This window comes from Oncorhynchus nerka, linkage group LG13 (assembly GCF_034236695.1).
Source record: "Oncorhynchus nerka isolate Pitt River linkage group LG13, Oner_Uvic_2.0, whole genome shotgun sequence".
NCBI lineage: Eukaryota > Metazoa > Chordata > Actinopteri > Salmoniformes > Salmonidae > Oncorhynchus > Oncorhynchus nerka.
Genome location: NC_088408.1, coordinates 45,200,589 through 45,222,805, shown reverse-complemented (window position 1 = coordinate 45,222,805; position 22,217 = coordinate 45,200,589). Strand labels below are relative to the sequence as shown.

Here is a 22,217-nt window from a genome sequence, read left to right as displayed (position 1 = left end):
CAGTATTAGGATACAAGCATGTATGGTATAAGGTCAAGTTTAACTGGTAAGAATCTAAGAGCCAAGCACAATATTGTTGTTGTAGCTAAAAGGAAAGAGGATACCAATGAATAAAAAACCTGACACAAGTTGGTGACTTAACCCGTTAACTCACCCACCACAATAGACCAGAGATTTATGTTCTAGCTGACCCACTGACCTTCTGCAGGGAAGAAGGCAGGTGGTCATCCCTCATCCAGCCACACAACAGACAGACAGGTGCTTCCTGTGAGGGTGTGTACAGGTCACTCTGTTGGTTTGGACAATGGAGAATGTGGCTACTCATTCAGAGTGATAGACACAACCACACACACACACATGCATGCATGTATACACATACACACTCTTTCTCTGACTAGCATACACACATAAATCATATACTCTCTCTTGTGCATAGACACAAACCTACTGACATTGTTTCTTACAAGCACACTCTCCCTCTCACACACACACACCACTCTGCTTAGGATACAGATGCAGGGAACAACAATAGCTCTGTAACTGACTATCTAGAGTTGACATAAGCAAACAGGAAAAGATCCCCCTTTTGTAGAGGAGGGTATTCCTGACATGAGGTTATTTAGGGAAAGAGAGATAGGGGGTAGGGTGGAAGAGAGTAAGGTATAGGGGTTGTAACATCCCCAGGGGGTAATAACCAGCAAAACACCGCTTAGTAGGTGAAGAAACTCGCAACGACCCAAAACGACCAACACAAACAACTCGGACACTTCCTGTCCATCGCTGACCAATCAGGAAGGACCAGAAAGCCAGCCCCCATAGCAGAGGAACAGAAATGTTGCAAAACGAGACAATAAACAAAAACACCTGTGACACCTATGCCATTACCTGCAGTTCAAAAGTTTATTGTTTTTTACAACACCTTATCTCTCCACTTTTACTATGCATTTTACCATAAGTGGATGTCATAAGATAAGTTGTCTATTGTTCTGCTTGTCAACTTTGAAAAGTGCGTCTTGGTCCATCATGACAGTTCTGATATTAGGGAACTCTGTGACAGGATTAAAATGAAGGCTTTCAATTGGGGGATTAGCATTCAAAGTTTATGCTTATTTTTTTATTTTTTTACTTCTAAATGGCTGTTCTGCTAAAAATATATAATTCCTTGAGCAAAACTCCAGTATGTAATTAAATCTGTATCTGTGTCTTATTACCATCTCTGAAGAATGAATCAAAGTCACATTCTTACAGGTGTCGCAGTTAAATAACAAGAACATCTAAGTTGTATAAAGCAAATCCTTTGCATGATACAACTACTATTATTCAAACACAGACACACACACACACAAACACCCCACACCAGTCGATGGATGAGGAGGAAGGGGAGGAAGAGGAAGGGAAAATAGGACTGGAGCAGGAAAGAAGGGAGGATGAGGGATGGACAGATCCCCCTCTCTCCTCCCTGATGTGAAAGAGGTCGTGATGGAGTTTCTCTGATGACACAGGGGGAGGGGAGAGCTGGAGGAGGTGAGGGAGGGCACAGGAGGACACTGTTGTATCAGACAGTGGGTGTCTTTATCGTTGTTTGTGCGTGTGTGTGTGTGTGTGTGTGTGTGTGTGTGTGTGTGTGTGTGTGTGTGTGTGTTTGCGTGCGTGCGTGCGTGCGTGTGTGTGTGTGTGTGTGTCTGTGTGAGGGCCATGCACTTCAGGGGCAGGTGCTCAAAATGAACAAAAGCCACCCCCCCCCTTTTGTTTTGCATAGGTCTATTTATTTCTGCAACATCAAACACTCATCACAAATTGTAAGCAAGTTAGTTACAGTGCCTCCTAGAGATATTGATGTAGATGATTCATGTAAATCTGCTCGTTAGCTAGCTCAATTATTTGTTTTATTGATTGTGATTTATCTTCAATGCTCTTAAATAATAGCTTCATAATATAGCCTAATATTCATCATCTTTTAATTCATAATATATGTTTGGCTGGATAATGGCTTGTGTGGATATTTGAGTATATATATGGTGGTTAGGTAAAGTCTGTGCTACCTGTGCTAGGTGCTTAACTTGTAAATCGGGAGGGTGAGCGCTAGAGGGGGGTGACCTTGGGAGGTACCGGAACGCATGCTATATAAAATAAAATAAACATTATAATAAAGCATTGCATGCATACCATTGTATTTGCATAGTGGCATAGAGCAGAAGTTACACAGGAGTACCATTTTTTTGTAGCCTACGGTCTGGGAGAAATGTGGCCTTTTATAAATGCATTTCATGCAATTCTATGTCATTTTACATGACTGGAGACTGCCAGAATCTTTAGTAAATACCATACAAAACGATTGAAATGACATGCTACTTTGATACTGACAAACTGAGAATCTGAGATCAATAAAAACGACTTTGTCTTGAACCCATCAATATTATAGGCCTGTACTGTACAATATGAGGAAATTATAGTCCTAAAAAAGCTTTCCAGTTTCATTGACACACCCAATGATGTGCAGCTCACTTGCCGGCGGTAGCCAATGTGCTTGTGCCAAAAGCCTACCTCTTCCATAAAACAATGTTTTCTCAAAAGGCCTATTTAGGGGTTAGTTCGTTGGCGGCCGTTTGAGCAAACAAAGGGAAGTGCGGGAAGGCAGGACAAAGAAGCTATGAAGAGCAGGAAAAAACGTGATCGTGGGCTCTGTTCCAAGCAGAATATCGTGCGGATAGACAAACATTTCAAGTCCGCCCATGCTCTTAAGTATGGGACTATCAAATGGAAGCAAGCTATGCAAGCTAGCCAGCAGTCTACCGCCAGACAGCAAGCCGAATCAGGGCAGCCTAGGGAACCACGTTTGGAACCGATGTAGCAAGTCTGCGTCGGAGAGACTTCAACAAACAGCGAGAGTGATGAATTCGCCTCTGAATCGTCCAGCATTGAAGGTCAGGGGAATGCAATTTTGACTGAATATGAACACTTTATTCTGGTAAAAACCCTTCAGTGAAATGAATTGACAATACTCGCAGTAGTGTTTCCCGAGTACAGGAATTCCTCCGTGTTATGTCAGAAGGCAAAGGCCGATGAAGGACTGTGTTCCCTGGATAATTACAGGCGTGTTTCTGGGTGGTATAGCCAAGTTGAAGACCGTGGTTTGGCCCCAACCACATTAAGAATCTATTGGGCCGATGTTCAAAGTTTCCTGAAATAAGCCTAAACGGCTGCGGACTAAAGCCAGTGGAATTAGATGGGTGTTACTCTACATGGCAAAGATGGATCGTGATTCCCGGCAGACCCAGGCAAAGTACAGGGCGAAATGTCGCATGCGCTGCAGAGATGAGGTGCTCAATGCTGCAGAGTTAAAGCAGTTTGTCCAGCTAAGTGCTAAAGCTATTCCTTTGGGTTCTCAGCAGACTGGAGGTCCGAGCAACTTGCTCTGACAGACGTAGGTTTGCGGCTCTCATGACCAGCAAGTTGGCCGTATTTAGTGGCACTAGACGATCCCCAGTCACGATGTTCAGTGATTTTCTGGGAGTAACCCAGGAAAGTGGGGGGTTTCAGCTCTGTGTTGCAAGTCACAAAACGACCTATAGCTTCAGGGAGTGCAGAATTGTGATATCGGAGGAGGAATACACTTGGCTTAAACAATTCCATCAGATCAGGCCTCATCTGAGTGGAATCTGCTCAGACTAAGAAGCATTCTTTTTCACGTCCTGCGGAAAAACGTACAATAGGATCTACAACAGGATGTGGGCCAGATATTTGCCGAGTTTGGCATTGGAAGTAAAGTGACTTTCGGTACACTTCGACGAAGCGTTGCTACAATGAACTTAAATCAAGATTCGGTTACAGACCACGGATCCGTGGCCAGCCATATGTGCCATTCTCTTGAAACACAGGCAAGGCACTACTGGTACCATAATTTGCCTCATAACGCCAGCCGGGTGCTCCCATAGTGGGCATGGAGGTCTGGAACCCCCCTAAATGCATTTAAAACCATTTTGAAAATTTGGGCTTGGTAACCCAAAAATAATACCAGATGCCCGTGGACTTAGTCATTTTTCTGAAAAAAAAACTGAAAATCACTAGGGGCAGGCCCCATTGATTTGGGCCCGTAGTGGGGTGCTCCCATAGCGGGCATGGAGGTCTGGATACCCCCTAAATGGATTATAAAGCATTTAAAAAATATGGGCCTGGTAACCCATCCAATCACCAGGCCCACAGCTGGACTTAGTCTCTGGAGCGAAAGGAAAAAGTGGGCACTGTCACTTTTTCGATAAATTTCTGAATTAAAAAAAAAATGATAAAAAAGACTTCCAGAGGTGCTAAAGGTCCCAAATGTTGGTTAATACCCTCTCTCATGATGGGCAACAATTACCCTTGGTTTAAAAAAGTTTGCATCCATAGGAAGCTATAGGCCCTGCCACCTACACATTGTTTCACCAACTTGTGTTGATCCTCAACACTGGAGCTCCCCAGGGGTGCGTGCTAAGTCCCCTCCTGTACTCCCTGTTCACCCACGACTGCATGGCCAGGCACGACTCCAACACCATCATTAAGTTTGCTGACGACAAAACAGTGGTAGGCCTGATCACCAACAACGCCGAGACACCCTATAGGGAGGAGGTCAGAGACCTGGCCGGGTGGTGCCAGAATAACAACCTATCCCTCAACGTAACCAAGACTAAGGAGATAATTGTGGACTACAGGAAAAAAGAGCACCGAGCACATCCCCATTCTCATCGACGGGGCTGTAGTGAAGCAGATTGAGAGCTTCAAATTCCTTGGTGTCCACATCACCAACAAATTAGAATGGTCCAAACACACCAAGACAGTCGTGAAGAGGGCACGACAAAGCCTATTCCCCCTCAGGAAACCGTACATACTACCTCAATTGGCCCGACCAACCAGTGCTCCCGCACATAGGCTAACTGGGCAATCTGCATTGTGTCCCGCTACCCACCACCAACCAACCCCTCTTTATGCTACTGCTACTCTCTGTTCATCATATATGCATAGTCACTTTAACCAAATCTACATGTACATACTACCCCAATCAGCCTGACTAACCGGTGTCTGTACATAGCCTTGCTACTCTTATTTTCAAATGTATTTTTATTGTTGTTTTATTTATTTACTTACCTACACACACACACGCACACACACACACACATACCTTTTTTTCCCGCACTATTGGTTAGAGCCTGTAAGTAAGCATTTCACTGTAAGGTCTACACCTGTTGTATTCGGCGCACGTGACAAATAAACTTTGATTTGAAGTTTGATTTAATTTGATTTGAAGATGCTTCCCCCTCTCAGGCCCCAGAGCCTGTGTAGGGATCTGAGTACATTTGACTAAGTGAAGGAGTGCATTGACCTTTGTTTCGTTTTTTGAGGATAATATGTGGAAATTATTATAATTTTGTTGTTGTTATATTATTATTATTTTGTATATATTTTTGGTATAGTATTTTAATTTTTACCCCACCCAATAGGTGGCGGCAATACACATTTTGGGATGTAGTCTGTCAATAAATCCTTGAAGAAGAGGAAGACATTTTAAGAAGAAGTTGATGTTTGGACGGGTCCAGAAAGTCATACCCAAGCAATTATTTAAGTCTTTGACACAACTTTTCTTATTACGGAGTTCAAGAACAGTCACTTCTAAAATGTCTTTCCAGTACCCAAATGCTTACCGTGACGAGGCAGTTGTAAGTAACAGGCTAGCTTGTCATGTCGCTTCCACGGCAATGGGGAGGAGCTAGCCACTTGCTAGCATGCCATGTACCGGTACTTGCTAACTAGCTAGCGGTCTTTGTTTATTTAGATAGTTTGAGGCTACTAAAATTAGTTGGCATTTGAACACATGCACATTGCTAGCTATGAACCGAGTTCGCGAGCTAACAAATGAACATCGGCTAGCTAACCGTTCGCTTGTAGGCTGTTACCAGCATGGATAACCAAACCTCAAATGAATGAATGAGTCAGCCAGCCAGCTAACGTTAGCTCGGCTTCGTTCGCCTTTTGTTGGCTTTGTCTCATGTTAGCTAGCTGCTAGCAAAGCTTTTGCATAGGCTGGCTAGCTAGCAAGCTAACCTTAGCGATGTAATGTCATCGCATAACATCCAGCAGCAAATTATCAATGTTGTTGGGTGACTGCTGCCACACATTATGGATTTCACGTACTTGTTATTTCTCACAGGTGGATGACTACCATGGCAATAAGATTCCAGACCCGTACAGTTGGCTGGAAGACCCAGACAGCGAAAAGACGCAGGTAAACGCCCATTTTGCCATTCAGTCAACACTGGTTGAAGGAATGTTATCGCAACGTTACCAGTTGATTTCGGTCAAGGAGTCCTTAGTCGGGGTCAATATGTTCAATTCTGATGAAATTCACATTAATTTGTATGTTATTACTTTTATCAAGGTATAATTAAGTTAGCTGAGTTGCTCACTGTAGAATGTGCCACTGCCAATTCCCCACAATCAAGGGGGGGTATAAATTAAATTTGAGTCACCAACTCAGCACATCTACCAAAAATGTCCAACCGGTATTGACATACCTACTGTGTCAGTAGCCTAAGGTTGCAACCAGCACCACCACCTGTGAATTAGTGGTCATTGCATTGATGTTGATATATCTTGTTTCTTCCCAGGCTTTTGTCAATGCTCAGAACCAGCTGACACTGCCCTACTTGGAGCGCTGTGAGGTGCGAGACCTGTTCAAAGAGCGCATGACGGAGCTCTACGACTACCCCAAATACAGCTGCCCCTTCAAGAGGGGGAGCAGGTGAGAGGAGTAGGGTTGGGGTTTGGTCAAGGTTAGCGAGCACATCCGACCCGCTTGCTTACAGCTACACTAGGGTCAGACAGCCATCCTTTGTAAATTAAGAAATTGCGGATATGGCTCGGAAAATGTCCCTCATTCCAGGGGTGAGAAAGGTGTCCCATTATCCCAACTGTTACACTGAAAATATTGAATGACTGTTAGTTTTCTGGAAAAATGTCCACAGCAGTCATTCCGACCCTAGTGCATCTGTAAGCAAGCAGGTCGGATCTGCTGGCTAGGTCAAGGTGTGGGAGTTTTGAGGACTTTTGCTGCACCCAAAAACACAGGGTCATGTTCATTAGGGCATGTAACAGAAAATGTCTTAAATGTTCTGCAACAGAAAAATAAAAATGAGCATTTCTTATTGGACAGCTCCAGAGGTTTATTCACTAGAAACACAACAGACGCAAACTATCAAATGGCGCAGGGACCTAGCTGCATTTGTCAAATAGAAAAATGATTCTGCTTCAAAATGTTTTGTTAAGAAAAATAATGACTACTGTTGGCCCTTCCAGTTTGGTTTCTTGTGAACACGATCTAGCTGCTCCTTGAAGGTGGCTTTCCATCAAATTGGTTTGGTGCATTTTTGTTCAGAGCTCTTACCCCCTTATTTTGCTTTGTTTGTACTGGTGTGAACACTGCACTCAGAAACGCACTAAACAATCCACCATGGTTCGCTCAAAAAGGGTAGTAGTGGTCCGATTCACTTCGAACCCTGGTGCAGTTCGCTGCAGGCGAGAAAGAAAAATAACCAGAGTCGAGCGCTATTATTGGTTGTTTGACTGCGAGCATTTGACGAAATGCACACAGCATCATAACTTGAGATCCCTGAAACATTCTGTGAGTAGCAGCACATTTGAGAGCATCCTATGCAGATTAGGGGAGACGAGGGCTATTCCGGGGTTATAGGCTTTTGAATATAGCCTATTCACGTCGGAGTTAGAGCATCTATTTCTCTGTTTCCTGCTGCATGTTGAAAGATCAAAGTGAAAGTAATATGAAGATTGGGACACACAAGTGATGCTTCATGATAATCATAAATGGATTTAACAAAAGACATGCATGGACACGTGGTGTCCAACTAACATTTCTAATGTGAAACCTACCAGACTAAAATGTAAATAATACAAAATAACAAGTAGGCGATCTCTGAATCGAACTGTAGCTCAAAACTGTGTGACAACGCCCTGAGAGGCTCAGGGGGACTTGTCTCTTGGAATACTGGGTAGTGTGGTTCTATTGATGTCTGGCTCACAATCCTGGCCCCCTCTGCAGGTATTTCCACTTCTACAACACGGGTCTCCAGAACCAGAGTGTGATGTATGTTCAGGAGAGCCTGGAGGCAGAGCCCACAGTCTTTCTGGACCCAAACACTTTCTCTGAGGACGGGACTGTTGCTTTACAAGGTGGGAGACTGAAATGTGTACAAACAATATTAATATTTAAAACACATTTGTGTAGAATACATTCTTTATTGACACTACTACACATATGGCCATTGTCTTCATGATATATTCTCTATTAACAATCAATGTGTGTTGCTGACTGTGTACTATGTTGTCTAGCCGGACATGCAAGGCTATATGATGTGTATTCAGAAAGTATTCACACCCCTTGACTTTTTCCACATTTTGTTTTGCTACAGCCTGAATTTAAAATGGATTAATTTGAGATTTGTCACTGGCCTACACACAATACCCCATAATGTCAAAGTGATATTATGTTTTTGGACATTTTTACAAGTTAATTAAAAATGAAAAGCTGAAATCTCTTGAGTTAATAAGTATTCAACCCCTTTTGTTATGGCAGGCTTATATAACTTCAGGAGTAAACATTGCCTAAAGTCACAAGTTGCATGGACTTGTGCAGTAATAGTGTTTAACATTTCCTTTTAATCACTACCTCATCTCTGTACCCAACACACTAAATTATGTAAGGTCCCTCATTTGAGCAGTGAATTTCAAACACAGATTCAACCACATAGACCAGGGAGGTTTTCCAATGCCTCACAAAGAAGGGCACCTATTGGTAGATGTGTGTGTAAAAAGGGGGGAAAAGATATTGAACATCCCGTTGAGTGTGGTGAAATATTAATTACACTTTGGATGATGTATCAATACACCCAGTCAATACAAAGATACAGGCGTCCTTCCTAACTCAGTTGCCAGGGAGGAAGGAAACCGCTCAGGGATTTCAATTTGGCCAATGCTGACTTTAAAACAGAGTTTAATGGCTGTGATGGGATAAAACTCAACAATATTGTAATTGCTCCACGATACTAACCTAATTGACAGTGAAGAGAAAGCCTGTACAGAATTAAACATATTCCAAAGCACGCATCCTGTTTACAGCAAGGCACTGAAAGTAATAGGGCAAAATATGTGGCAAAGCAATTAACTTTTTGTCCTGAATACAAAGTGTTATGTTTGGGTCAAATCCAATAGAACACGTTACTGAGTACCACTCTCCATATTTTCAAGAGTTGTGGTAGCTGCATCATATTATGGGTGTGCTTGTAATCATTAAGGACTAGGGAGTTTTTCAGAATGGAGCTAAGCACAGGCAAAATCCTAAAGGAAAACCTGGTTGTCTGCTTTTCACCAGACAGTGGGAGATGTATTCACCTTTCAGCAGGACAATAACCTAAAACACAAGGCCAAATATACACTGGAGTTGCTTACCACAAGACCCTGAATGTTCCTGAGTGGCCGAGTTACAATTCTGACTTAAATCTTCTGAAATCTTTGGAATGACCTGAAAATGGTTTAAGTATTTTGAAAATGATAATGGGCAAATGTTGCACAATCCAGGTGTGGAAATCTCTTGGACTAAAAAATGATAGCCTAACAGCTATATTCACTGCCAAAGTTGCTTATATGAAGAATTGACTCAGGGGTGTGAATAGTTATGTAAATTAGATGTCTGTATTTTATGTAATACATTTGCGACATTTGGAGGGAAAAAAAACGTGTTTTCACTTCATTATATGGTATTGTGTGTACAGTCGTGGCCAAAAGTTGAGAATGACACAAATATTCATTTTCACAAGTCTGCTGCCTCAGTTTGTATGATGACAATTTGCATATACTCCAGAATGTTATGAAGAGTGATCAAATTAATTGCAAAGTCCCTCTTTGTCATGCAAATGAACTGAATTTCCCCCAAAAATTCCACTGCATTTCAGCCCTGCCACAAAAGGACCAGCTGACATTATGTCAGTGATTCTCTCGTTAACACAGGTGTGAGTGTTGATGAGGACAAGACTGGAGATCACTCTCATGCTGATTGAGTTCGAATAACAGACTGGAAGCTTCAAAAGGAGGGTGGTGCTTGGAATCACTGTTCTTCCTCTGTCAAACATGGTTACCTGCAAGGAAACACGTGCCGTCATCATTGCTTTGCACAGAAAGGGCTTCACCGGCAAGGATATTGCTGCCAGTAAGATTGCACCTAAATCAACCATTTATCGGATCATCAAGAACTTCAAGGAGAGCAGTTCAATTGTTGTGACGAAGGCTTCAGTGCGCCCAAGAAAGTCCAGAAAGCGCCAGGACAGTCTCCTGAAGTTGATTCAGCTGCTGGATTGGGCTCCACCTGAACAGAGCTTGCTCAGGAATGGCAGCAGGCAGGTGTGAGTGCATCTGCACGCACAGTGAGGTGAACATTTTTGGAGGATGGCCGGGTGTCATGAAGGGCAGCAAAGAAGCCACTTCTCTGCAGGATAAACATAATGGACAGACTGATATTTTGCAAAAGGTACAGGGATTGGACTGCTGAGTACTGGGGTAAAGTCATTTTCTCAATTGTTTGGGGCATCCGGAAAAAAGCTTGTCCGGAGAAGACGAGGTGAGCTCTACCATCAGTCCTGTGTCATGCCAACAGTAAAGCATCCTGAGACCGTTCATGTGTGGGGTTGCTTCTCAGCCAAGGGAGTGGGCTCACTCACTTTTGCCTAAGAACACAGCCATGAATAAAGAATGGTACCAACACATCCTCCGAGAGCAACTTCTCCCAACCATCCAGGAACAGTTTGGTGACGAACAAAGCTTTTTCCAGCATGATGGAGCACCTTGCCATAAGGCAAAAGTGATAACTAAGTGGCTCGGGGAACAAAACATCGATATTTGAGCTCACCTCAGCTCAAATTTGATACTCATACCAAAGGGTATGAATACTTATGTAAATAAGTTATTTCTGTTTTTTAAATTTAATAAATTTGCAATAATATCTAAACCTGTTCACTTTGTCATTATGGGGTATTGTGTCTAGTGTGACGAGAAAAACATGTAATTTTAGAATAAGGCTATAATGTAACAAAATGTGGAAAAAGCCAAGGGTCTAAATACTTTCCGCGTGTGTGTTTTTTATAGTACCAGTCAAAGGTTTGGACACCTACTCATTCCATTTTGTAATTTTTTTTAAACCATTTTTAACATTGTAGAATAACAGTTAAGACATCAACTATGAAATAACACATGGAATCATGTAGTAACCAAAAAAACTGTTAAATGTAAAATATTTATTTGTTTAAGTTTCTTCAAATTAGCCACCCTTTGCCTTGATGACAGCTTAGCACACTCTTGGCATTTTCTCAACCAGCTTCACCTGGAATGCTTTTCCTTTACTCTGCGGTTCCTTCACTCTGCGGTCCAACTCATCCCAAACCATCTCAATTGGGTTGAGTTTGGGTGATTGTGGAGGCCAGGTCATCTGATGCAGCACTTCATCACTCTCCTTGGTCAAATAGCCCTTACACAGCCTGGAGGTGTGTGTGGTCATTGTCCTGTTGTAAAACAAATGATAAGCGCAAGCCAGATGGGATGACGTATCGATGCAGAATGCTGTGGTAGCAATGCTGGTTAAGTGTGCCTTGAATTCTAAATCAATCACTGACAGTTCCACCAGCAAATCACCCACACGCCATCACACCACCACCGCCATGCTTCACGGTGGAACCACACATGCAGAGATCATCCGTTCACCTACTGTGTCTCAGAAAGACATGGCGGTTGGAACCTAAAATCAAATTTGGACTCATCAGAACAAAGGACAGATTTCCACCAGTCTAATATCCATTGCTCGTGTTTCTTGGCCCAGGCAACTCTCTTCTTCTTATTAGTGTCCTTTAGTAGTGGTTTCTTTGCAGCAATTCAACCATGAAGGCCTGATTCATGCAGTCTCCTCTGAACAGTTGATGTTGTGTCTGTTAATTGAACTCTGTGAAGCAATTATTTGGGCTTTGATTTCTGAGGCTGGCAACTCTAATGAGAGGTAACTCCGTGTCTTCCTTTCCTGTGGCAGTCCTCATGAGAGCCAGTTTTTCATAGCGCTTGATGGTTTTTGCGACTGCACTTGAAGAAACTTTCAAAGTTCTTAATTTTCCAGATTGACTGACCTTGAATGTCTTAAAGTAATGCTTGACTGTCATTTCTCTTTGCTTATTTGAGCTGTTCTTGCCTACATTTGCACTTGGTCTTTTACCAAATAGGGCTATCTTCTGTATACTACCCTACCTTGTCACAACACAACTGATTTGCCTCAAACACATTAAGGAAAGAAATTCCACAAATGTAATTTTAACAAGGCACACTCTTAATTGAAATTAGTTCCAGGTGACTACCTCATGAAGCTGTTTGAGTGAGTGCCAAGTCTGCAAAGCTGACATCAAGGCAAAGGGTGGCTACTTTGAAGATTAAAAAAAGAAAAGAAAAAGAAGATACAAATACTTTGATTTAACACTTTTTTTGTTTACTACATGATTCCATATGTTTCATAGTGTTGATATCTTCACTATTCTACATTGTAGAAGTAAAGAAACCCTGTAATGAGTAGGTGTGTCCAAACTTCTGACTGGTACTGTATGGCGAGAGAACTTCACCTATCGACCAAATTTAGTCTGTGGACCATAAGTCGTGGAATCCTGGCATAGGTTAACTTATTGTGACCCTGCTCTCCAGTGTCTCCTGTTATGTCTTCACTATAAAAGTTTTACTTGGTTAAATAAAGGCTTTAAATCAGGTTCTGTCAATCCTCAGGCTATGCGTTCTCGGAGGATGGCGAATACCTGGCGTATGGTACCAGCGCCAGCGGCTCGGACTGGGTGGAGATGCACTTCCTGCAGGTGGAGGGGGCTGTCGCCCTCAAGGACAAACTAGAGAGGGTTAAGTTCAGCTGCATGTCCTGGACCCACGACGGCAAGGGCCTCTTCTACAACTCTTACCCCATGCAGGAGGGCAAGAGCGACGGTGAGCATCCTGGCTACGTAGACGCACACTGAACAAAAATATAAACGCAACATGTAAAGTGTGGGTCCCATGTATCTTGACTTGAAATTAAAGATCGCAGAAATGTTCAAAATGCACAAAGTTAATTTCTCTCAAATTTTTATACACAAATTAGTTTACATCCCAGTTAGTGAGCATGTATCCTTTGCCAAGGTAATCCATCCACCTGAGAAGCTGATTTAAACAGCATGATCATTGCACAGGTGTACCTTGTGTTGGGACAATAAAATGCCACAAAAATGTGGGAGCATGCAATTGGTATGCTGACTGCAGTAATGTCCACCCAAGCTGTTGCCAGAGACTTGAATGTTCATTTCTCTACCATAAGCCGCCTCCATTTTTTTGTTTGGCAGTACATCCAACTGGCCTTACAATCGCAGACCACTTGTATGGCCTCGTGTGGGCGCGCGATTTGCTGATGTCAACGTTGTACAGACAATGAACACAATTGCATTTTAGTGATGACAATTTGAATGCACCGAGATACGCAACGAAGTCCTAAGGCTCATTGTCTTACCATTCATTCGCAGTCATCACCTCATGTTTCAGCATGATAATGCACTGCCCCATGTCGCAAGGATCTGTACACAACTCCTGGAAGCTGAAAATGTCACATTTCTTCCTTTGGCTGCATAATCACCAGATGTGACCCATTGAGCATGTTTGGGATTCTCTGGATTGACGTGTACGACAGCGTGTTCCAGTTCCCGCCAATATCCAGCAACTTTGCACAGCAATTGAAGAGTGGGCCACAATCAACAGCCTGATCAACTCTATGGGAAGGAGATGTCACGCTGCATGAAGTAAATGGTCACACTATAGACTGACTGGTTTTCTGATCCAAGCCTCAATCTGTGAACAACAGATGCATATCTGTATTCCCAGTCGTGATTAGGGCCTAATGAATTATTTTCAATTGACTGATTTCCTTACAAGAACTGTAACTCAGTAAAATCGGTGCGTGTTTATAATATGTTAGGGATCTCCCATTGCCACAATGGGGCAGACATGGTACATTAACGTCTCTCTCTCCTCTAGGCACGGAGACGTCTACCAACCTGCACCAGAAGCTCTACTTTCACGTGCTGGGGACCCCCCAGTCCCAGGACTGCCTATGTGCTGAGTTCTCTGACCACCCCAAGTGGATGAGCGGTGTCGAGGTAGGATGGAGTCACTATTCCTTAAACGCTCCTCAACAGACAGGTGGGTGCTTGACTTGGTTCTAAGCTTTAATAGGCACTGAAGCAGAAATTACATTATTTGAGTAATGTCGTTATCTTTAATGTAAGTAATATTTTCTGTTAATTTCACATCTATGCCAATCATGTTCCCCTCTACACACAATTTTGCTGTTAGCAATTTCTCTGGTATTTTATTTGGGTTAGCGGAAGAGTTTTGTGGTCAGAGTGCTTGACTGACCAGTGTCGCTCTCTCCAGGTGTCCGATGACGGACGCTATGTGCTGCTGTCCATCAGGGAGGGCTGTGACCCGGTCAACCGGCTGTGGTACTGCGACCTCCAAACCACTCCTCAGGGCATCACAGGTACCCCTTGCCTTCATAATAAATTAATAATCACAAGTACCCTCGCCCAAAACGATGGTTCCGCTGAAGCTTTCTGTAGCTTCCTTAACCAACAATGCGGTTCAAGAAATAGTTATGAAAATGTTTACTAAATAAAACTAAAGTACATTTAAAAAAAAAAAAAGTAACAATACAATAACAACGAGGCTATATACATGGGGTACTGGTACAGTCGTGCGGGGGTGCAGGTTAGTTGAGGTCATTTGTACATGTAGGTAGGGGTGAAGGGACTATGCATCGATAATAAACGCCGAGTAGCAGCAGCGTAAAAAAACGGGTCAATGCAAATAGTCTGGGTAGCAATTTGATTAATTGTTTATCAGTCTAATGGTTTCAGGGTAGAAGCTGTTAAGGAGCCTTTTGAACCTAGACTTTGTGCTCTGGTACTGCTTTCCATGCGGTAGCAGAGAGAACCGTCTATGACTAGGGCCTCTGGAGTCTGACAATTTTTAGGGCCTTCCTCTGACACCGCCTGGTATATAGGTCCTGGATGGCAGGAAGGTTGGCCCCAGTGATGTACTTGGCCGTACGCACTACCCTCTGTAGCACCTTGTAGTCAGATGCCGAGCAGTGTCACCATACCAGGCGGTGATGCGACCGGTCAGGATGCTCTCTGGTGCAGCTGTAGAACTTTTTTAGGATCTGAGGACACACGCCAAATCTTTTCAGTCTCCTGAGGGGGAAAATTAGTTTTCGTGCCCTCTTCACAACTGTCTGGGTGTGTTTGGACTAGAGGTTGACCGATTAATCAGAATGGCCGATTAATTAGGGCCGATTTTCAATTTTTCATAACAATCGGAAATCAGTATTTTTGGGCGCCGATTTCCTATTATTTATTTTTTATACCTTTTTATTTGACTAGGCAAGTCAGTTAAGAACACATTCTTATTTTCAATGACTGCCTAGGAACTGTGGGTTAACTGCCTTGTTCAGGGGCAGAACGACAGATTTTCACCTTGTCAGCTCAGGGGTTCCAATCTTGTAACTGCACAGTTAACTAGTCCAACGCTCTAACCATTGCACTCCATGAGTAGGCTGCCTGTTACGCAAATGCAGTAGAAGCCAAGGTAAATTGCTAGCTAGCATTAAACTTATAAAAAACAATAAATCATAATCACTAGTTATAACTACTAATCCAGTTTAGCAGGCAATATTAACCAGGTGAAATTGTAATTTCTTTTGAGTTCATTGCACATAGTCAGGGTATATGCAACAGTTTGGGCTGCCTGGCTCATTGCGAACTAATTTGCCAGAATTTTATGTAATTATGACATACATTGACGGTTGTGCAATGTAACAAGAATATTTAGACTTAGGGATGCCACCCGTTAGATAAAATACCGAACGGTTCCGTATTTCACTGAAATAATAAACGTTTTGTTTTAAAAATGATATAGTTTCCGGATTCGATCATATTAATGACCAAAGGCTCGTATTTCTGTGTGTTATAATTAAGTCTGATTTGATAGAGTAGTCTGACTGAGCAGCAGCAGGCCCGTAATCATTCATTCAAACAGCACTTTCGTGCGTTTTGCCAGCAGCTCTTCGCAAGCACAGCGCTGTTTATGACTTCAAGCCTTTCAGCCTAATGGCTGGTGTAACCCATGTGAAATGGCTAGCTAGTTTAGCTGGGTGTGCGCTAATACTGTTTCAAACGTCACTCGCTTTTAGATTTGTAGTAGTTATTCCCCTTGCGCTGCAAGGGCCGTGGCTTTTGTGGAGCGATGGGTAACAATGCTTCGAGTGTGGCTGTTGACGTGTTCCTGGTTCGAGCCCAGGTAGGGGCGAGGAGGGGGACGGAAGCTATACTGTTACACTGGCAATACTATAGTGCCTATAAGAACATCCAATAGTCAAAGGTATATGAAATACAAATGGTATAGAGAGAGAGAGTCCTATAAATACTATATTAACTACAACCTAAAACCTCTTACCTTCGAATATTGAAGTCTCATGTTAAAAGGAACCACCAACTTTCATATGTTCTCATGTTCTGAGCAAGGAACTTAAACGTTAGCTTTTTTACATGGCACATATTTTACATGGCACACATTTTTACATGGCACATATTACTTCTCCAACACTTTGTTTTTGCATTATTTAAACCAAATTGAACATGTTTCATTATTTATTTGAGGCTAAATTGATTTTATTGATGTTTTATATTAAGTTAAAATAAGTGTTAATTCAGTATTGTTGTAATTGTCATTATTACAAACAAAAAAATGGCCCATTTAATCGGTATCGGCTTTTTTGGTCCTCCAATAATCTGTATCGGTGTTGAAAAAATCATAATCGGTCGACCTTTAGTTTGGACCATTATAGTTGTTGGTGATGTGGACACCAAGGAACTTAACTCTCGACCGGCTCCACTGCTTCCACGTTGATGTGAATGGGAGTGTATTCGGCTCTCCTTTTCCTGTAGTACACCATCAGCTCCTTCGTCTTACTCACGTTGAGCGAGAGGTTGTTGTCCTGACACCAGGTCTCTGACCACCTCCCTATAGGCTGTCTCATTGTTGTCGGTGATCAGGTCTGTTGTGTAGTTAGTAAATATAATGATGGTGTTGGAGTTGTGCTTGGCCACGCAGTCGTGGGTGAATAGGGAGAACAGGAGAGAACTAAGCACGCACCACTGAGGGTCTCTAGTGTTGAGGATCAACGTGGCAGATGTGTTCTTGCCTACCCTTACCACCTGGGGGCGGCCCGTCACAGGCAAGTGTTTAGTCCTAGGATCCTTAGCTTAGTGATGAGCTTTGTGGGCACTATGGTGTTGAACACTGAGCTGTAGTCAATGAACCGCACACTTACATAGGTGTTGCTTTTGTCCAGGTGGGAAAGAGCAGTGTGGAGTGAGATTGGCCCTGCGAATGTTGTCCTGTTTTAAAGGTCTTGCTCACATCAGCTATGAAGAGCTTGATCACGCAGTCATCCAGAACAGCTAGGGCTCTCATGCATGATTCAGTGTTTACCTCGAAGCTAGCATAAAAGGCATTTAGCTCGTCTGATAGGCTTATGGCACTGGGCAGCTCACGACTGTGCTTCCCTTTGTAATATTTTGCAAGCCCAGCCACTTCTGATGAGCGTCAGAGCCGGTTTAGTAGGATTGATGTTTTGCCTGTTTGATGGTTTGTCTGAGGGCATAGTGGGTTTTCTTAAAAGCGTCCGGATTAGTGTCCCGCTCCTTGACAGCAGCAGGTCTAGCCTTTAGCTCGGTGCGGATGTTGCCTGTAATCCACGGCTTCTGGTTGGGATATGTATGTACGATCACTGTGGGGACAACGTCTTTGATCTGCCTATTGATGAAGCCGGCGACTGAGGTGATATACTCCTTAATGCAATTGGATGAATCCTGGAACATACTCCAGTCTGTGCTAGCAAAACACTCCTGTAGCTTAGATTCCGCATCATCTGATCACTTCCATATTGAGCGAGTCGCTGGTACTTCCTGCTTTAGTTTTTGTTTGTTTGTCTGTAGCAGGAATCGGGAGGATAGAATTGGTCAGATTTGCCAAATGGAGGGCGCGGGAGAGCTTTGTATACATCTCTAATTAGCAGCCTCTGTGTTAGTGATGGCTGTTTAATAGTCTGATGGCCTTGAGATTGAAAAACAGCTTCTGTCTCTGTCCCAGCTTTGATGCACCTGTACTGACCTCACCTTCTGGATGATGGCGGGGTGAACAGGCAGTGGCCTTCCTGTGACATCGGGTACTGTAGGTGTCCTGGAGAGTGGGTAGTTTGCCCCCGGTGATGCGTTGTGCAGACTGCACCACCCTCTTGTGAGCCTTGTGGTTGTGGGCGGTGTAGTTGCCGTACTAGGCAGTGATACAGCCCGACAGGATGCTCTCAATTGTGTATCTGTAAAAGTGTGTGAGGGTTTTGGGTGACGAGCCAAATTTCTTCATGTTCCTGAGATTGAAGAGGAGCGGTTGTGCCGTCACCACACTGTCTGTGTGGGTGGACCATTTCAGTTTGTCAGTGATGTGTACGCAGAGGAACTTAACTTTCCACCTTCTCCACTGCTGTCCTGTCTGTGGATAGGGGGTGCTCCATTTGCTGTTTCCTGAAGTCCACAATCATCATCTTAGTTTTGTTGATGAGTGAGGTTACTTTCCTGACACCACACTCCCAGAGCCCTCCCCTCCTCCCTGCAGGCTGTCTCGTTGTTGGTAGTCAAGCCTACTCCTTTTGTGTCGTCTGAGTTGTAGGCGTGCATGGCCATGCAGTCATGGGTGAACAGGAAGTACAGGATGGGGCTGAGCATGCCCCCTTGTGGGGCCCCAGTGTTGAGGATCAGCGAAGTGGAGAGGTTGTTTCCTATCTTCACCACCTGGGGGTGGCCCGTTAGGAAGTCCAGGACCTAATACCCAGGGCCTCGAGCTTAATGATGAGCTTGGAGGGTACTATGGTGTTGAATGCTGAGCTATAGTCAATGAACAGCATTCTTACATAGGTATTGCTCTTGTCCAGATGGGATAGGACAGTGCAATGACACAGATGTGTCAAGTTTTGAGGGAGTGTGCAATTGGAATGCTCACTGCAGGAATGTCCACCCAAGCTGTTACCAAAGAATTGAATGTTAATTTCTCTACAATAAGCTGCCTCCAACATCGTTTTAGAGAATTTGGCGATACGTCCAACCGGCCTCACAACCTCCGACCTCGTGTAACCACGCCAGCCCAGGAACTTCACATCTGGCTTCTTTACCTGCGGGATTGTGTAAGACCAGCCACCTGGACATTAGATGAAACTGGGGAGTATTTCTGTCTGTAATAAAGCCCTTTTGTAGTGAAACATTTATTCTGATTGGCGGGGCCTGGCTCCGTGGTGGGTGGGCCTTGCTCCCAAGTGGGTGGACCTATTCTCTCCCAGGCCCACCCATGGTTGCACCCCTGCCCAGTCACTCAATCATTTGAACTTTTTTGCTATTTTTATATTGGGACATAAAACTAAAACTTAGTTGGCTCACATTTGGCTAAGCTCCTTTTTTTTCCCCCTCGTGGAGCCGGGCCCGCAAGCAGATCTGTTTTATATCATGTGCTTTCTCATTTGCTGCATACCGACACAGCTTGGCTAAATTGTAACCATGAAGCGGCCATGGTGTGCGTAGCCTGTGGGGCTCAGCCAGGACTGTTGCTTTTGGAACTGAATTAAAACATTTTAACAACGTGATTTAACTTATTTGAAGTTTGGAAAATAGATGGCAAAAATTGTTAAATGCTTGTAAACTGCTTACGAGGTCCCCATTGACCGCTGGCAAGCTACCAGACATGCAGGTTTCTGCTAAGGTGCAACCTTTGGTAGGTTGATGACAGCGTCGGTCTGCTATACAGCGAAGCCTAATCAGACATGCCCATGCTAATCAGGGTTTTTACAGGGAACATGAAATTATCCAAATAATTTGCTCGTGGTTCACGCAGCTCAAATTATACTGTATGTAACAACTCCATTGGACTTGAAACAGCGATACAAATCTAACAGTACAACAAAATACATTTTAAAATGTCCTTTTCATTTTAAACTTCAGTGGTGCAGCTAGTACTATGAACCAAAACATTCATCTTGAGGCGACGGGTGGAGGGGGTGTAAAATGCAATCTGACATACTGTGTTTATTTTAATACAAAACATTACTTTGTCATTGAAAGTGACAAATTACCCAATGGATCATGATAATTTTCTAGTAAAAAAAAAAAAGAAGAGCATTAGGCTAAAGCATAGGCTGCTGATGTGAATAATTGTCAGCAAACATTTTAATTTGAAGTCAATCTACATGGTTGGGAATTTATTTTGGACTAATTGGTTAATTACGTTAGATTCAGGCCTGGACAATTCCATTCCTCCGGGGCCTGATTTGATTTGGTGTCACTTTTCCCCCATCCCTAGCAAACGCACCTGATTTTAAAGCAATTGCATTTTTAACTGAATATGTTTAGTTGAGTATTGGAGTCAGGTGTGTTAGCTGGGGCAAAAGTGTGACACCAATCAGGCCCCCCGAAGACTGGAGGGTCCCGGGCCTGCATCATGGTATGCACACGTGACAATTCATTCACACATGGTGTGTGATGGTCGACATGCTAAAAAAAATAAAGGCCTGGCCCTAATCATGACATTATTTGTTTTGCCATCTTGGCTATAAATCATGCCAAATCTCCCTAGATTTTTTTCTTCTTCATTTGAGATCAATGGGAAAACCTGGTTAAATGGGCAAAATCCATCCATAAGCAGATCTTTTGATTGGCCCTCTGTGTGCATCGCATTAGATCACTCATCGTTTCCCCTTGTATCTCTTTCTTCTCCAGGCCTGTTGCCGTGGGTGAAGCTGATAGACAACTTTGATGCGGAGTACGAGTATGTGACCAATGAGGGCACAGTGTTCACTTTCAAGACCAACCTAGAGGCCCCGCGCTACCGCCTCATCAACATAAACTTTGCCCAGCCTGCCCAGGCCAACTGGAAGGAGCTTATCCCTCAGCACGACAAGGACGTCATTGGTAGGTCACAGACAATGAAAAGACAGTTTTACGCAAATAATATACTTTATACAGAAGCTAGACAAAAATATATACTAAAGAGGAAAAAATAATTTCCATTCACTGCTTGCTACTACCAACAAGTGATCTTTAAAAGGCAGCCTAATGAAGATGTTTTGATTAGGTCGAAGGAATTGTCCGTAGAGCTCCGAGACAGGATTGTGTTGAGGCACAGATCTGGTGAAGGGTACCAAAACATTTCTGCAGCATTGAAGGTCCCCAAGGTCACAGTGGCCTCCATAATTATTAAAAGGAAGAAGTTTGGAAACACCAAGACTCTTCATAGAGCTGGCTGCCCGGCCAAACTGAGCAATCGGGGGAGAAGGGACTTGGTCAGGGAGGTGACCAAGAACCCGATGGTCACTCTGACAGAGCTCTAGAGTTCCAATGTGGGGATGGGAGAACCTTCCAGAAGAACAACTATCTCAGAGGTCGACCGATTAATCGGAATGGCCGATTTAATTAGGGCCGATTTCAAGTTTTCATAACAATCGGAAATCGGTATTTTTGGGCACCGATTTAAAAAAAATAAACGTTTTTTTTTTAAAGGCTTCCCTTTTGTTAACTACACATGGTTGATGATATTACTAGATATTATCTAGCGTGTCCTGCGTTGCATATAATCTTACTGAGCATACAAGTATCTTAAGTATCTGACTGAGCGGTGGTAGGCAGAAGCAGGCGCGTAAACATTCATTCAAACAGCACTTTAGTGCGTTTTGCCAGCAGCTCTTCGTTGTGCGTCAAGCATTGCGCTGTTTATGACTTCAAGCCTATCAACTCCCGAGATTAGGATGGTGTAACCGAAGTGAAATGGCTAGCTAGTTAGCGCGCGCTAACTAGAGGGACGGAAGCTATACTGTTACACTGGCAATACTAAAGTGCCTAAGAACATCCAATAGTCAAAGGTTAATGAAATACAAATGGTATAGAGGGAAATAGTCCTCTAATTCCTATAATAACTACAACCTAAAACTTCTTACCTGGGAATATTGAAGACTCATGTTA

The 22,217-nt window shown here is 43.3% G+C and overlaps 1 protein-coding gene across 1 annotated transcript in view; it reads left to right on the top strand.

Moving 5' to 3' along the window:
* Positions 1-5,511: 5,511 nt before the first annotated feature.
* Positions 5,512-22,217, top strand: part of LOC115139562 (prolyl endopeptidase-like) — a 55,023-nt gene continuing 38,317 nt past the window's right edge. Inside the window, exons 1-8 of the mRNA XM_029677093.2 lie at positions 5,512-5,690; positions 6,182-6,256; positions 6,639-6,772; positions 8,087-8,217; positions 12,847-13,056; positions 14,134-14,255; positions 14,533-14,638; positions 20,979-21,170. Coding sequence (XP_029532953.1) covers positions 5,553-5,690; positions 6,182-6,256; positions 6,639-6,772; positions 8,087-8,217; positions 12,847-13,056; positions 14,134-14,255; positions 14,533-14,638; positions 20,979-21,170 — 1,108 coding nt within the window. The 5' untranslated portion in view covers positions 5,512-5,552. The remainder of the gene's footprint in view (positions 5,691-6,181; positions 6,257-6,638; positions 6,773-8,086; positions 8,218-12,846; positions 13,057-14,133; positions 14,256-14,532; positions 14,639-20,978; positions 21,171-22,217) is intronic.